At 46.9% G+C, this 16823-nt stretch overlaps 1 protein-coding gene across 5 annotated transcripts in view; it reads right to left on the bottom strand.

The window, feature by feature from the left end:
• Nucleotides 1-586: 586 nt before the first annotated feature.
• LOC137520777 (mucolipin-3-like) overlaps nucleotides 587-16823 on the bottom strand; it is a 71450-nt gene continuing 55213 nt past the window's right edge. For all 5 annotated transcript variants that reach the window (XM_068239124.1, XM_068239123.1, XM_068239122.1 and 2 more), the window contains exons 11-15: nucleotides 15067-15168; nucleotides 11336-11458; nucleotides 11046-11252; nucleotides 5247-5371; nucleotides 587-687 (exon numbers count right to left, since the gene is read on the bottom strand). In XM_068239124.1, coding sequence (XP_068095225.1) covers nucleotides 684-687; nucleotides 5247-5371; nucleotides 11046-11252; nucleotides 11336-11458; nucleotides 15067-15168 — 561 coding nt within the window. In that variant the 3' untranslated portion in view covers nucleotides 587-683. The remainder of the gene's footprint in view (nucleotides 688-5246; nucleotides 5372-11045; nucleotides 11253-11335; nucleotides 11459-15066; nucleotides 15169-16823) is intronic.

The following is a 16823-nucleotide window of genomic DNA, read 5'->3' as shown; positions in this document are numbered from 1 at the left end:
GTCATGTCTGGGCTGTATGCGAACTAAAGAGCCCAGGGCCACATCTGTAGAGTCACATGACCCATCCCAGGCCCAGGAGGCGGGAGAATGACACATGACATCACACAAGTCTGTACAGTCATGACTGGGCTGTATGCGAACTAAAGAGCCCAGCGCCACATCTGTAGAGTCACATGACCCATCCCAAGCCCAGGAGGCGGGAGAATGACACATGACATCACACAAGTCTGTATAGTCATGTTTGGGCTGTATACTAACTAAAGAGCCCAGCGCCACATCTGTAGAGTCACATGACCCATCCCAGGCCCAGGAGGCGGGAGAATGACACATGACATCACACAAGTCTGTGCAGTCATGTTTGGGCTGTATACTAACTGAAGAGCCCAGCGCCACATCTGTAAAGTCACATGACCCATCCCAGGCCCAGGAGGTGGGACACGTGACATCACACAAGTCTGTGCAGTCATGTTTGGGCTGTATACTAACTGAAGAGCCTAGCGCCACCAATAGATCTAATGATGGGAATGTGTGCTCAGCCAGGGCCACGAGTCCTGGAATATGAAATAAGTCTCTTCCGCTTAAATAATATAATTTAACAGATTTTTCATTGTTTTCAAAAGATATAATCAGCTTGTCCTTCTGAGGTTATTGGTTTTCCAAATTCAGCTTGAAGAAAATTCATTCTACCTGTAAAATGAGGAGACAATCATCAGCACAGCGTACTCTACGGGGCATAATGATAAAAAAACGAAACATTAATATCGCCTCTTAACCACTTAAGGACCACAGTGTTAAACCCCCCTAAAGACCAGGCCTATTCACCAAATAGGCCACTTCAGCTTTACAGCCTTGCTGCAAGGCCGCACAACTCAGCACACAAGTGAACAAGTGATTCTCCCCCCCCCCCTTTCTGCCCACCAACAGAGTTCTCTGTTGGTGGGCTCTGATCACTGGTGGGATTTTTTTTTTTATATACAAATATTTATTGTATTTATTTTTTTTTAAAATGTTGCTTTTTTTTATTATTTCCTCCCACCCCTCTCTCCCGCCAGCCAATCACCGTGATCGGCTGTCATAGGCTTCAGCCTATGACAGCGGATCACTTCTGAGTCACCCAGGGGAACAGCCATGTCACATGGATGTTTATATAGAAATCACGCATGTCTTGCTGCCACAAATATTATCTGTGAAGTTCCCACTATGTTCAATTATTTATCGATCGCCATATTCGTGCAACCCTGATCAAACTTATATAACAGCAGTACAAACATTGGTCTATGCACACCTTTTTAAGTGAACAAATTTCGGGAAATTTTATTACACAATTAATCTTGGTGATACAACACACTAGAGGAGTCACAACTCAGTACAAATATTAAAAATATTTTTCTGCGCAGAAAGATAATTAAAACCACTTAGGGGCCAACAATTCACCGCAGTATATTTTTCTGGGCTATACTTGCTTACAGGGGCGGCGGTCATGCAGACTCAATGTCCCTGCAGTCAAGCGGCCACACACTGCTCAAACAAACAGTCACCCATGCTAACTCCATGCATACAGCAGCTGCCTCCCCCTGATGGGGATAGAGTCCATGTGTATTCTCAACTTTGCTTTTGTATATAGCGTTAGCCTATATAACATCCGATATATCCTTGATTTTCAACCTTCCAACTGCAGATGCACAGGAAGCAGAAGCAAGTATGCTGTACAGATCAAGCAGCAAATGCTTGTTACAGCCTAACAGTATGCGAAGCAGCCGTGCCTGGTATGATACATGCACTTCCAACTAGTGATAGTCCAACAATTTGCACTGTGGCCGGACATCAAGTACCTCTTTCACCCGCAGTGAAGACCAGTCATGCAATTGGCTGTTAGCAGCAGCAGCGTTATACTGGCCTGGCAGTGGATACAGCATCATACCTCCCAACATTTTAAAATTAGAAATCGGGACACAGGCCACACCCCTAACAACACCCCCAACACACCCCCTAGTGACGCCTACCATAAAGTTTTTTTGAAGATTTTTTTTTAAATTAATATCAATGCACTTATATTTTTTAATAAATATATCCCTCATATACCCTGCCCTTGGGTGGGGAGGAGGGTGAGGGTGCCCTTGGGTGGGGAGGAGGGTGAGGGTGCCCTTGGGTGGGGAGGAGGGTGAGGGTGCCCTTGGGTGGGGAGGAGGGTGAGGGTACCCGTGGGTGGGGAGAAGGGTGAGGGTGCCCGTGGGTAGGGAGGAGGGTGCCACTGTAGAAGGTAAAAAAAATGATCGAGGCACCAGCCGCGCCTAAGTGCGATGCGGGATGCCGGCAATGCATTACTACCTCCCTTCCTCCCTACCTTGGAATCTGCCCCCCTGTGTCCCCCCCATTACCAGAGTGCACAGCGGAGCGGGCTGTCATCTTACCGGCGTCTATCCATGCATACTGGCATCTGGCTTCCTGTGACGTCACAGGAAGCAGAGTGAAGTCGGATACCGGTACGCATGGATGGACACCGGTAAGATGTCAACCTGCTCCGCTCAGCTGCACACTCTGCTAGCAGGGTAGGGGGAAACAGGGGGGCAGATTCCAAGGGAGGGAGGGAGGTAGTAATGTATTGCCGGCATCCCACATCCCACTTAGGCGTGGCTGGCGCCTTGATCATTTTTTTAACCTGTCTGCCCACTGCCGCCCGGGACTTGGGGGGATCATACCGGGAGAGCCCCCCCAAATCGGGACAGTCCCGACGAAAACGGGACGGTTGGGGGGCATGCAGCATCAAAGCATCATGTGTTTAGCATATACCTGCGATTAATGGCATCGGTTTTATCACGTCACTTGGGCACTGCACTTTATTCCTCCAGTGTAGATGTAGCGATGTCCACTTAGCTGCCCTCCAACATCTCCAGTTTGTGCAGCCCAGATGCATGTGCCCATGGTCTCCGCACGGTGATGGTGTTGGACGGTGGCCGGATCACACTTATTCCGGCATGGATGCGTGGTAGGCCCGGTGGGTCACGTCCTCACTTAAAAAGGTGTGCATAGACCAATTTTTGTACTGTTATATAAATGTCACATGGGTGTCCCCAGTACAGCACTGCCTTAGATCGCAGTGCTGTACAGTCTTAATAGATGGCGTTTTGCCGTCTAACAGACTCCTAGCGGTGATCGCCGATAGGACACTGAAGGCGGAGCAGAGCTCCGTCATTAAAGTGGGGATGCGTGCGCATCGACGCGTGTGATACCCTGCAAACTCCGCCCCCAGGACTGCACGCCGATTGGCGTTAGGCGGTCCTGGGGCTGCTGCTGCGTCCACACTGATTGGCGTGGAGCGGTCGTCTAAAGGTTAAAGGACACTGAAAATGAGAAGGATATGGAGGCTGGCATATTTATTATTTCCTTTTAAACAATGCAAATTGCCTGGCTGTCCTACTGATCCTCTGCTAATACTTGTAGCCATAGCCCCTGAACAAGCATGCAGCTCAGATGTTTCTGACTGAAGTCTGACTGGATTAGTCGCATGCTTGTTTCAGGTGTGTGATTCAGACACCACTGCATGAAAGATCAGCAGGACTGATGAGCAAATGGTATTGTTTAAAGGACAAATGTAGTGAGAGAGATATGGAGGCGGACATATTTATTTGCTTTTAAGCAATACACATTGCCTGGCTATCCTGCTGATCCTCTGCCTCTAATACTTTAGCCATAGATCCTGAACAAGGATGTAGCAGATCAGGTGCTTCTGACATTATGGTCAGATCTGACAAGATTAGCTGCATGCTTGTTTCTAGTGTGACTCAAACACAACTGCAAGGTAATGTACAAAGCCTTAATGCTGCAACCCAAGCTTAACACAGCACCAGGGAGACAACCAGTCCACACCCGTATCCACCAGGGGTGTAGCAACAGTCCAAAGCAAAAAAAAGACTGGGTTTCTACCTGGATTTATAAGCACTTGAAAAAGACCATCAGGTCTAAACGTTGTGCTTTTGCACTGCGGTATTCGCAAAATAAAATTGGCCAATTGGCCTAAAAATCCAGGTAGAGACCCAGTCTTTTTTTGCTTCAAACAAAACTGCAGCCAAATAGACCAGCAGGGCTGCCAATCAACTGGTATTGTTTAAAAGGAAATAAATATGGCAGCCTCCATATTCTTCTCACTACAGTTGTCCTTTAATAGGAAATAAATATGGCAGCCTCTGTATGCCTCCCACTTCATATGTGCAGGGTTCCTATTTCATATATTAGTTTCACCTTTTAAGTCAATTTATAATTGTAATTCCTGTATTGTCATATTGCTGTATGTCACCCCTAAACATTGTCTGTAACCTAACTAATGTCCAGCGCTGCGTAATATGTTGGCGCTTTATAAATACAATAAATAAATAAATAACTTACTGAAATAAATTTATTTTTGCACGATATTCTAATTTTTCCACTTTCACCTGTATGCTTTAAAGAAAACCTGTAACGAGAAAAAGTTCCCCGGGGTGGGGAAGCCTCCGGATCCTATCGAGGCTTCCCCCATCCTCCTGTGTCCTGTGAGTTCACCTCGGGTGGGGAAGCCTCCGGATCCTATCGAGGCTTCCCCCATTCTCCCATGTCCGAAAAAGCTACCGGAACGGCGGGAATGTAAATATTTACCTTCCCGGCTCCAGCGCAGGATCGTCTCTCCGCTCGGAGATAGGAGGAAATAGCCGATCTCTGTCCGTCCGCAACAGCGCCACCCGCCGCAACAACGCCACCCGCTGGAGCCAGGGAAGGTAAGTAAGTGTAGCTTGTCAAGCCAGGATTGCCAGAGACTTTGGGGGAGCCAGCGTTGGATTGCCTGCAGCTACAGGGGAGGGGGAAGCCTCATTGAGACCCTGAGGCCTCCCCCTACCCAGGTGAGTACGCCCCAGGGGAACTTTTTTTTGTTACAGTTCTCTTTAAAGGATACCTAAGCAGTAATTAAATTTTAAAAAGGACACTTAATGTGTGTATGCGGAGTTGTGTGGATGCTTACCGCACCTCCCATGACCCGGCGTCTCCCTCTGTTCTCCAGCAGTGATCCAAGTAATCTTCTTCCTGGTCGATGCCCTCTGACCTGGGCATGCTACGCTGAGCACGCACAGTATGTCCGCTTGGGCGCCTTGCTACCGTGCTTATGTCCTATAGCATGGCTGGGGAGCGCAGTGCTATATGACTGCTCTGCACGGGTTTACTGCTCGGGTTTTATATGTCGGTACTGAAGTGGTTAAGAGCATGTGATCAGTGCTTACCGTGTGCAGCAGCAAATCCCGGACACATCCTCATATTCTCTGTAGGCGCCGGAGGTCGGCAGATCTTTACACTCAGACACAAAGCTGTGAAGTTCCGACTCAGGAAAACCGTCTTTCTGGTAACTCTACAGAGGATAAAAATGTCACATTGTTTTGGTGTTTTGTTGTCAATTTATTGAGTAATAAAGTTTGGTATTTTCAAAGTAATCAGTTCCTAACATAACTTAAAGTGTACCTCTAGACTAAAAATCCACTCAGCAGCACTGAAAAGGCTTGGTGTTTCTTTAACAGTTTCACAGCATCAGAACTTTGTTTTTCTTACATAAGCCTTATTTTTAGCTGCACAAAAGCTTAAAGGAATACTTAAGTCATTTAAAAAAAATGACTTTTACTCACCTGGGGCTCCCCTCAGCCCCCTGCAGCTGAACGGTGCCCTCGCCGTGTCCCTCCGATGCGGCTGGTCTCGCCGGCGGCCACTTCCGGTTTGGCCGTCACCGGCCGACAGGCTGTGAACGCGGCTGATTATCCGCGTCCCCGGACGCAATAGCGCCTTCTACATTGCTATTGCGTCCGGGGACGCGGATAATCAGCCGCGTTCACAGCCTGTCGGCCGGTGACGGCCAAACAGGAAGTGGCCGCCGGCGAGACCAGCCGCATCGGAGGGACACGGCGAGGGCACCGTTCAGCTGCAGGGGGCTGAGGAGAGCCCCAGGTGAGTAAAAGTCATTTTTTTTAAAATGACTTAAGTATTCCTTTAAGCTCCGCCCCATCAAAGAAAACTGCCCGGGCTTTTTTCCCTGATGCTGTGCAAAGCATGATGGGATTTCCTATGTTGTTATTCACGGTGCCTAGCAACTGGGAGGGGTGATCAGCACACAGGACAGTTGGAACTGTGTCTCATGCTTCCTGTCACCTCCTTTCAACCAAAAAGATGGCTGCTTCATGAAATCACAAACATTTGCCTGTTCTTTTAAAACAAGGTGGAGAAGAGATTATATTACCTATCTATTTTAATTAACATAACTAATGTAACTTAATGACTCTATGTTTGTTTAGGCTGAAGTTCCTCTTTAAAGGGGTTCTCTTGGGGGGTTTTAAAATAAAAACAGACACTTACCTGGGGCTTCAACCAGCCCCCTGAAACTGTAATGTCCCCCACCGTCCTCCAACGATCCGCCGTTCTCCGCCGCCGGTCCTGGTCTGATCGGTATCTGAGACCCACTGTGGCTGCGCGGCCGTGCCTGCGCAGTAAGCTCCCGATGACGCGTGGGAGCGAGCATTATTCGTCTTGTTAGGTGAATATATTACCGGGCCCGGCGGCGGGGAACCGAGGATTGTAGGAGGACGACATGAGACATTACAACTTCAGGGGACTGGTAGAAGCCCCAGGTAAGTGTCCGTTTTTATTTAAAAAAACCCCCAAGAGAACCCCTTTAAATTCAGAATAGTCTGAACAAAATACAGATAGTGCGGTTCCACCCCAAAGCAGTACACAATATATGCAAAAGCCCAAACAAGAGAAGTGGGTTTTTTAAAGGAACAGTTTCACTCTTTATTCTTTAGTATGTTGGTAGAAAAAAACAAAGTCTTGTAAAAGTAATACCTTTTAATGGCTTACTGATAAAGTTAAAGTAAGTAAGCTTTCTGGGATCTTGTCCCCTTCTTCAGGCATATTTCCAGATGTTAGCTGAAGTAAAACATTGATGCAGGTAAATAGTAAACACGAAGAGGACAGTTGTGCTGGTTACTGGAAACATATTTACTCTTTATTTTTCAAATCACAAGTCTTCCAGATTGTGGATACAAGGCGTAGACATAATTCAGAAATCCTATTCACAAAAAGACTGCCTAACGTGTTTCACCGCCAAAAGCCGCTTCCTCAGAGGCACACAGTGTATATAACATCAGGTGCAAGTCATAGGAAAAATGACAAACCGCAATCTGTGATGGAATCAAATAAGAGCGATCTGCGACGTATCCGTACTGGCACAGGCACGGAATGAGGATTTCTGAATTATGTCTACGTCTTGTAACTTAAATTCAGCCGCAGCGAATAAATAACAGTGAGGTCTTCCCCCGGGAACAAGGCAGAGAAGATGAAGGACAACGTGTTCCGCCCTTGTGTACGATACAAAGCTGACCTCAGCACAGTCATGTTTATTTAACCGGGGATGTCAGTGATCTGGGTAATCTGGCCATGTGTGTTCCAAGCTCATTTATAGAACAAGTCCAGGATGTTCACCTGGACAGATTTTGTAAGTAAGAGGAATATCAGAATCAGGATCATTTATTTTGCCAAGCATGACTGGATCATGCCCGGAATTGGGTTTGGCGCATACATAGCTCATATGTATACAATATACAATGCAAAACAATAACGATAAGTCTGTGCAGACTACACACCAAAGAGGTAGTGACACAGTAGAGGTACAGTGCATTTACAGTGCTTCGCAGTCAGATTCTCCATAACCTAAAGGAAGGGGGGGAAGAGACACAGGTGGGGGAGGGAGTGCATGGATGGCGTTCAAGAAGTTGACAGCAAAGGGGAAAAAAAGAGTTTCTGTGTCTTACAGTCCAGGTGGAGTTGCCCCGGCCTGATAGGAATGATATACAATCTCTGCTGCGGCTGATTTCCTTTTAGATGATGTGCCAGGAGCAGGAAATTTGGGCACCGGAGTTGCCATGGAAGATTGGGCGCTGCCATAGGTGCCCATAGTAATATTGGCTTCTGCTACTCACCTATTCCCTGTACTCTCCGGGTCCTCTCTTTCCACCACTGTCCCCTGTTCGATTTCCATCCCTTCGGGACTCCTGAGAAGGTTTCAGAAGCAGTTGCATCCGCAAGTGCTTCCGAAGACAGGTGCATCTGTATTGCGCATGCCCGACCGCACTCGGGCATGCACACTGCAGATCCAGTCAACTTAAAGGGGCACTATTGCTAAATTCATCTTTTTTAGACCCTTTAACATACATGTCTTGTTAAAGTAATGTTATGGCACAGTATATAGTCTAATATAAATGTAATTGTTCACTGCCAACAATGATTTATAGCCAGGCAGTCACGTCAGTAGCTTTAGCTTGCCGACGCCAATGCAGACTATTCCATTGTATAGTAGGGAGGCATCTGTTATTGGTGGTAGAGCTGCCGTTATTTGCCTCCCCTCTGGCCAGCTCATTTACCTTGTTCCACCTTGTAACTGCACTAACGTGCAGTTACTCTGCTCACAGCAGCCGCCGTAAAGCGTAGGACGCAGCCTCCTCCGTACAGCGCTGGCTGTGTGCGCTGTGTGTTGATACGCTGCCCGGCCGCCAAGGACCCCTTTCGCTAAGCTGGCAATGAAACGGACACCTATTGTTGTCCGTTTCTATGGCAACCCGGCCGGCTTCTCAACTGCGCAGTCCTTAGCGGCCGGGCAGCGTATCAACACACAGCCAGCGCTGTACGGAGGAGGCTGCGTCCTACGCTTTACGGCGGCTGCTGTGAGCAGAGTAACTGCACGTTAGTGCAGTTACAAGGTGGAACAAGGTAAATGAGCTGGCCAGAGGGGAGGCAAATAACGGCAGCTCTACCACCAATAACAGATGCCTCCCTACTATACAATGGAATAGTCTGCATTGGCGTCGGCAAGCTAAAGCTACTGACGTGACTGCCTGGCTATAAATCATTATTGTCAGTGAACAATTACATTTATATTAGACTATATACTGTGCCATAACATTACTTTAACAAGACATATGTATGTTAAAGGGTCTAAAAAAGATGAATTTAGCAATAGTGCCCCTTTAAGAAGGACACAAGCAGTGGCGTACCTACCACAAGGCTGCAGGTGCTCACAGCCCCAGGTGTAGCCATGGCTAGAGGTGCCGCTGTGGTGCCCAGCCACTGTGTTCTTCCACCTGGGACCTTTTCTCATAGTTTGGGCAACATTCAGAAAGACAGCAGCAGGCAGTGCAGGGGACTGTACTACTTCCTGCACTAGATGTAGCACCCCTCCCCCTTCCTGTCCTGTGGGGGGCAATGTGTCTCCTCACTCTCTACATACAGCCTGCAGTGAGTGAGTGTGCAGAGCAGCAGGGTGAGTAGAGAGAATGATTGCTGTGCTGCAGCTGGGACATTAGCAGGGAAAGGTGGCAGGATAGTTACATAGGTATTTGGGTCTTAATCACTCTAAGGGCCCTTTTCCACCAGCGCGTTTGCGCTGGCTGAATCGCAAAAACGCAAACCGCTAGCGATTTTACAATCGCTACGGTTTGCTTTTTAACATAGGAATCGCGGTAGGTCATTTCCACTACCACGATTCGCTTTTTACGGGAACGCGAACGCGCGGCGGAGCTATATTTGCCGCGATTTTGCTATGCCGTGCATAGCATAGCAAAATCGCGGCCGTGAACGTCGGGGAATCGCCGGTAATTGTGATTCAGCAATCGCTAGCGTTCAGCGTGAACGCTAGCGACTGCAAGTGGAAAAGGGCCCTTACTGTATAGAACCCTTTCCTAAATAGGATGTGTTTAGTGCTTCAGAAGTTGCCTGTCATTAGTAGCCATGTGCACTGGCTGCTGGACTGTTAATTATTTATCCTGATCAGAGTAATTAATCAATAATGCAGGGCAGTCTGTTGTTGCAGAAGCCAGTGATACAGGTACTGACAGCCTATTTCTGTATTGAGCAGAGAAACAAGCTCCAGGCAATTTAGATTAGCTTGATTGCAGGTAATCTTATCTAATCTTTTCTTAGCTTCCCCTCCCACCCTGTTGTCTTCCCCATGACCTTTTACTCTTTTCAGATTCCACTGGCTTCTTTTAACAGCATGTCCCTGCCAAACAGCACTGGTGATGTCTGCAGTCCTGGTGAGAGGTCTTCCTGCCATTTCTCTTCTCCCACCAGGTTCTCTGTCTTGTGCATCTACCTCTTTATCGCCCCTCCTCCCATGTATCCCCCTCTTTTGTATGTCCCTCTTTTCTGACTGTCCTCAGAGGAGCTCACAATCTAATCATAACATTGTCATAGTCTAATGTCCTACCATATTATTATTGTGTGTTTATATAGCACTGACATCTTCTGCAGCACTTACCAGAGTACATAGTCATGTCACTGACTGTTCTCAGAGGAGCTCAAACGCTAATCCAACCATAGTCATAGTGTAATGTCCTACCATATAATTATTGTGTATTTATATAGCACTGACATCTTCTACAGCACTGTATAGAGTACAGAGTTTCATAACGGTTAGCTCCATCCACATCCTGATGACACCTTTTCCCCTAAAATCCCCCAAAATCTGCAGCATGCAAACGCTCGGTGCCCCAACCCATCAACTCTCCCATAAAAAATTGGTTGTTGGGGGGGGGGGGGAGGGGGGGGGGGGTCTGTAAATAATCAGCACCGGGTGTCAAATTTCCTAGGTATGCTACTGGTCACAAGTACTTTTTTTTAAAGAGTTCTGAGGAGACATGAAGGCGTATTCAAACATTCTACTTGGATTATTTCCCCAGGAGGACAGTGGTGGAACGAGCAGACGGAAGGAGGATTGGGGAGCCACTGTGGGATCCAGAGCCTTCCCTATTCTTCGGTGAGTATTTGAAGGTGGCCATACACCGGACATAGCCAGCAGATAGATCCCTGTCTGATCTCTGATTAGAGAGGGATCTATCTGCTAACATCTCCTCACTTGGCGTCATGGGTGGGCCGGGCCTGAAAATACCATACAAGTGGGTATTCTGAACAAGTTACTGCCTTCTGCTATGTGTCACTACAGTGCCTCTATAATTCACCTCTGTAACATGCAGAATACCGCTTACTTTAATGGTATCATAGGTGTCTGTAATGAGTGCGATGAAGAGGCTGAGGACCATGTAGATGAACAGACTGATGAAGGTGTAGAGGTAGATCCGGCTGAACAGCCACACCAGGAAGCTCTTCTGCTGCATGATGGAGAAGGTGGTGTACATGTCATCCCCGTTCATGAGGGAGAAAAGGCATTCAGACACCATATTCAAAGAGCGGAACTGCAGGAGAATAAGAGGGACTGTCATTAGAAAAGCAAAGCCGTACTGGGAGCCAGCCTTGCCTTACCATGCTGCTCGCTCACCTTGGTGTGATACGGTCCCAGGACAATCCAGCCGCAGAAGCAGTAGCCCAAGTAGATCATGGCCACACAGCAGCAGAAGCGCATCACGTTCGGCAGGGCAGCTCTGAGCGTCAGGATCAGGATCTGTGGCAAACAATGGTGTTTAATGTAAAACTAAAGCGAGGGGGGAAAAAAGTCTAATACTTGCTGGAGCATATTGTTTTGTGCACACAGATAGGCACCCGGTATAACAAGTTAGAACTGTTTACTGAAGAAAAAAACATGCAGAGATATATCATACAACACCATCAAGAAGTGCAGCTTGCTTAGAACAGAGAGAATACAAAGTGAATACAGGAAATAACAATCCCATAAAGATTAATATGATGTTTTACACACAGTGACCTATTGTGGTAGTTTTACTATACTGCAGCTTAGGTAGTAATCCTGGTGATACTCCAACAATACTCACCTATGGAGAGGGAAAACTAGATCCTAAGGAGCCTTCCTGGTCATCTTTCGGCCTCTTCAGTACAGTGCTGTCACACCCGTTGAATACATATAACTAAAGAGAAACTCCAACCAAGAATTGAACTTTATCCCAATCAGTAGCTGATACCCCCTTTTACATGAGGAATCTATTCCTTTTCCCAAACAGACCATCAGGGGGGCGCTGTATGACTGATATTGTGGTGAAACCCTTCCCACAAAAAACTCCATGGTACGCCTGGCCGTTTCCTGTCTGTGAACCTTGTTGCATTGTGGGAAATAGCTGTTTACAGATGTTTCCAACTGCCAAAAAAGCATGCAGCAGCTACATCACCTGCCAGCAGTAAAAATGTCACCATGTGATAAATGTCAGAATGTAAATCAGGGATTTAAAATATTTTACATTAGGCAAACACTGACTAAATCATTTATACATAATTATTGTAAAAATGAAGCACTTTTTTTTATTACATTATTTTCACTGGAGTTCCTCTTTACCTAACTGGTCGAATGCGCCTTCGGGGACCCTCGGAATGCTTTGTGAATGCTCCTGAAGACTGGCAGCTCCGTAGAGCGCATGCAAGAGCCTGTACTCGCACGCATGCGCAGTATGGAGATGCCCATCTTCGGAGGCGGCGTAACTTCATCGGGGAACAGCGAGGGAACGACAACATCGAGAGAGGACAGGGAAGGCTCAATAGGAACCAGAGCCTTCCCCCTCCATAGGTAAGCAGCTGACTTTTTTATCACTACAGATTTGCTTTAATTTGGGTGCTTTACATAAAGCAAAAACATACAATAAAGGGGAGCTGTTCAACACACTGTACAATCAGGACATCCAGTGAAACGAGTACATTGATGTGTAGTTTGAACATCTCCAAAACTGAAAGGAAACACAAGGGGGAGGTTCCTGCTCTTATATTGCCCTTTTCTCCTCCTGAATAGGTGAATAGATGCTGACTTAATGAACAATGTGGGGAGGAGAGAGAGAGAGAGAGAGAGAGTGTGCGCAGGGCCGGATTTGTACTCTTTACCGCCCTAGGCCACTGTTACCAGCTGCCCTCCTTCAGTATAGATAGTGGGATGACCCCTCTCCCTTCCCTCTAGTATAGGTAGCCTGATGACCCCCCCCCCCCCCAGTATAGGTAGCCAGATGACTCCTCCCCCTTCCCTCTAGTACAGGTAGCCAGATGACTCCTCCCCCCTTCCCTCTAGTATGTGTAGCCAGATGACTCCTCCCCCCTTTCACTCCAGTATAGGTAGCCAGATGACTCCCTTAATCCCTCCTTTTCCCACACCCCCACCTTTTTGTATAGGTAGCCAGCTGGCCTTCACACCGCAGCAGCCATCAGTGTCACTCATTTCTCCGCTCGTCTCCAGTGCTGAAGCTTCCTCTTCCCCAAGTCCATAGCCGATGGCCACAATGCAAACGAGCACAGAGAGCAGTGTGGTTGCTGCACAGGCGGCTAACAGCAGAGTACCGCGGTAAGGCGCTCATCTGATCTCCCTGCATTGCAGCATTTGCAAGCTTGCAAATGCTGCACCAGTTCAGCCTGCTGCTTTGGTGTCCTTGCTCCTGTGGTGCCTTAGGCCATGGCCTAGGTGGACTTGACCTAAATCCGGCCCTGTGTGTGTGTGTGTGCGTGTGTGTGTCTACACTACCCCATTCATTTCATAAGTGAAACTTGTGAAAACATCCTCATTGCAGAGTGGTGTATATGGCCCAGTCCACTTGTGCTGCTACGGCACTGATACCAATTCCAAAATGATAAAACAGCTGAGCTCACAGAGTTCCAGGTATGTTATATGATGTTTGAAACCCCCAGTGTGCTCCTTTCCCCACCATGGCTACACACAGCACACTGTCAGCCTGGTTAAAGGTGCGAATAGACTACACAACTGTTTTCATAGATTAGACATTTAATAAGCATGGAATCTAATGAAAATCTATTGAAACTAGCATTTCTGATGGAAATCATGAAATTTAGATCGTATATAGATCGGAAATACCAGATCTTTAGCGCATCAATCCCACTGACAATTTGGATTGTTAATAGACACCTTGGGCCTTGTTCACACTATACGCGCTGTTGTGCGCATTTCGGCAACGCATATGTAGTGCGTCCTGCATGATGTCCACACTACATGTGCTGCGCAGCTGTGTGATGCCTTATCGCACTGTTGCATGCATTTTTAAGCAATGCTGACCCATTCACATTTCCGATCGCACGGCCATTTGCGTTTGCAAGTGTGAAGGAGGCCTTAAAGGATACCCGAAGCGACATGTGACATGATGAGATAGACATGTGTATGTACAGTACCTAGCACACAAATGACTAGGCTATGTTCCTTTTTTTCTTTCTCTGCCTGAAAGAGTTAAATATCAGGTATGTAAGTGGCTGACTCAGTCCTGACTCAGACAGGAAGTGACTACAGTGTGACCCTCACTGATAAGAAATTTCCCTTTTTATCTCTTTCCTGCTTTCAGAAGCCATTTTCTGCTAGGAAAGTGTTTTATAGTTGGAATTTCTTATCAGTGAGGGTCACACTGTAGTCACTTCCTGTCTGAGTCAGGACTGAGTCAGCCACTTACATACCTGATATTTAACTCTTTCAGGCAGAGAAAGAAAAAAAGGAACACTGCATAGTTATTTTTGTGCTTGGCACCGTACATACACATGTCTATCTCATTATGTCACATGTCACTTCGGGTATCCTTTAACCACCCTGGCGTTCTGATTAAATCGCCAGGGTGGCTGCGGGAGGGTTTTTTTTAAATAAAAAAAAAACTATTTCATGCAGCCAACTGAAAGTTGGCTGCATGAAAGCCCACTAGAGGGCGCTCCGGAGGCGATCTTCCGATCGCCTCCGGCGCCCAGAATAAACAAGGAAGGCCGCAATGAGCGGCCTTCCTTGTTTTGCTTACATCGTCGCCATAGCGACGAGCGGAGTGACGTCATCGACGTCAGCCGACGTCCTGACGTCAGCCGCCTCCGATCCAGCCCTTAGCGCTGGCCGGAACTTTTTGTTCCGGCTACGCTGGGCTCAGGCGGCTGGGGGGACCCTCTCTCGCCGCTGCTCGCGGCGGATCGCTGCAGAGCGGCGGCGATCAGGCAGCACACGCGGCTGGCAAAGTGCCGGCTGCGTGTGCTGCACTTTATTTGACGAAAATCGGCCCAGCAGGGCCTGAGCGGCAGCCTCTGGCGGTGTTGGACGAGCTGAGCTCGTCCAGACCGCTCAGCAGGTTAACAAAGAGTACTTACGTTGTATTTCCGAAAGAATCCCAAGTAGCGGATAACTCCCAACCAGACCAACATGGTGGAGGTCCCGAGCAGAATGCTGCACACATCATAGCTGGTCAGGCTCTGTTAGAGAGGGAAAGAATGCAGGTAATAAAGATGATCAATTAAAGTGGACCTGAACTCTTGTACAGGACAGAAGGAAAACATAGAAAAATGCACTCTGTGTGTATTTAAAGAGTTTACCCTGTCTAATTTTCCCTCATTTGTGTCTAATCACAAGTCATTTCATCTCTCCCCTGTGTCACCTGACTGCCACGGCACATAAGCTCATTTGAAAGCACAGGATATTAACAATATGTCTGCTTCCATAAAAGTAGGAAGTAGAAACAGAACAAATTTATTTCAGGATTTGTGTCAGCTGTAGCAAAGGAACGTTTTTCTTTAAAGGTTATTATGCTGTTGAGAATCTTTGAGAGTAGCGAGGAAATTCTGAGTTCAGATCCGCTGTAAAAGAAGCTACAAGGAGAATTTGTGGAGAAGCACATGATCGAGTGATCAATGCTAATACTCTGATTGGCTGATCACCGTCACATGGTCCTGTCCAACTTTTGCTTCCTGTGTAAGCTGATCAAGACAAGCCACTTAGAAAAGTCACCTGATAAATCAGTCAAGATCTTCTTGCAGGAAATATTCTCATACATAGACCAGTTTATAAGGTATGCAAACTTATGAGCACAACTGTATATTATATTGTGTCTAACCTACAAATCTGTCCAAGCTACATTTCTGATCTTACTCAGAGGTACACACCTAGCCTCTCACTCCGCTCTTCCAATTAACTTCGCCTGACTCCCCCTCCTCCTCGCATCACCCAATCCCATGCATGCCTCCAAGACTTCTCAAGAGCTGCTCCAACACTATGGAACTTCCTACCTCTCCGCATTAATGCAGCCCCTTCCTTCAACATCTTCAAGAAGGCCCTCAAAACTCACTTTTTCACTCTTGCCTACCCCCCCCCCCCCCCCTCAAAAGTGCTCCGAACCCGCAGCTGAACTCTGGTCCCCTACCTTTCGTGTCCCTACCTCTCCCTCTAGATTGTAAGCCTTTGGCAGGGTCCTCCTCCTTGTGTGTCCTACCTGAACATGCACCTGCATTACTGTGCACCCATGCTATGCATTTGAGTGAACTCGACTTGCCTAATCTCCATGCTCCCCTCCAGTGACTGACTATGCATTACCTTGTACTCTTACTGTGCTGCATGATCTGTTTTTTCTTGTATTCCTATATTGTCATATTGCTGTATGTCACCCATAAATATTGTCTGTAACCTTAACTAATGTCTAGCGCTGCGTAATATGCTGGCGCTTTATAAATACAATACAGTGGGATGCGAAAGTTTGGGCAAACTTTGATTGTTGATTGTTACGATAAAAAATGTCCGTTAAATATATCATATATACACACAGTGATATTTGAGTGAAATGAAGTTTATTGGATTTACAGAAAGTGTGCAATAATTGTGTAAAGAAAATTAGGCAGGTGCATAAATTTGGGCACCACAAAAAAAGAAATGAAATCAATATTTAGTAGATCCTCCTTTTGAAGAAATTACAGCCTGTAAACGCTTCCTGTAGGTTCCAATGAGAGTCTGGATTCTGGTTAAAGGTATGTTGGACCATTCCTCTTTACAAAACATCTCTAGTTCATTCAGGTTTGATGGCTTCTGAGCATGGACAGCTCTCTTTAACTCACACCACAGATTTTCAATTTTATTCTGG

The sequence above is a fragment of the Hyperolius riggenbachi genome, chromosome 6, assembly GCF_040937935.1.
Source record: "Hyperolius riggenbachi isolate aHypRig1 chromosome 6, aHypRig1.pri, whole genome shotgun sequence".
Taxonomy (NCBI): domain Eukaryota; kingdom Metazoa; phylum Chordata; class Amphibia; order Anura; family Hyperoliidae; genus Hyperolius; species Hyperolius riggenbachi.
This window is presented reverse-complemented; position numbering and strand designations above follow the sequence as displayed.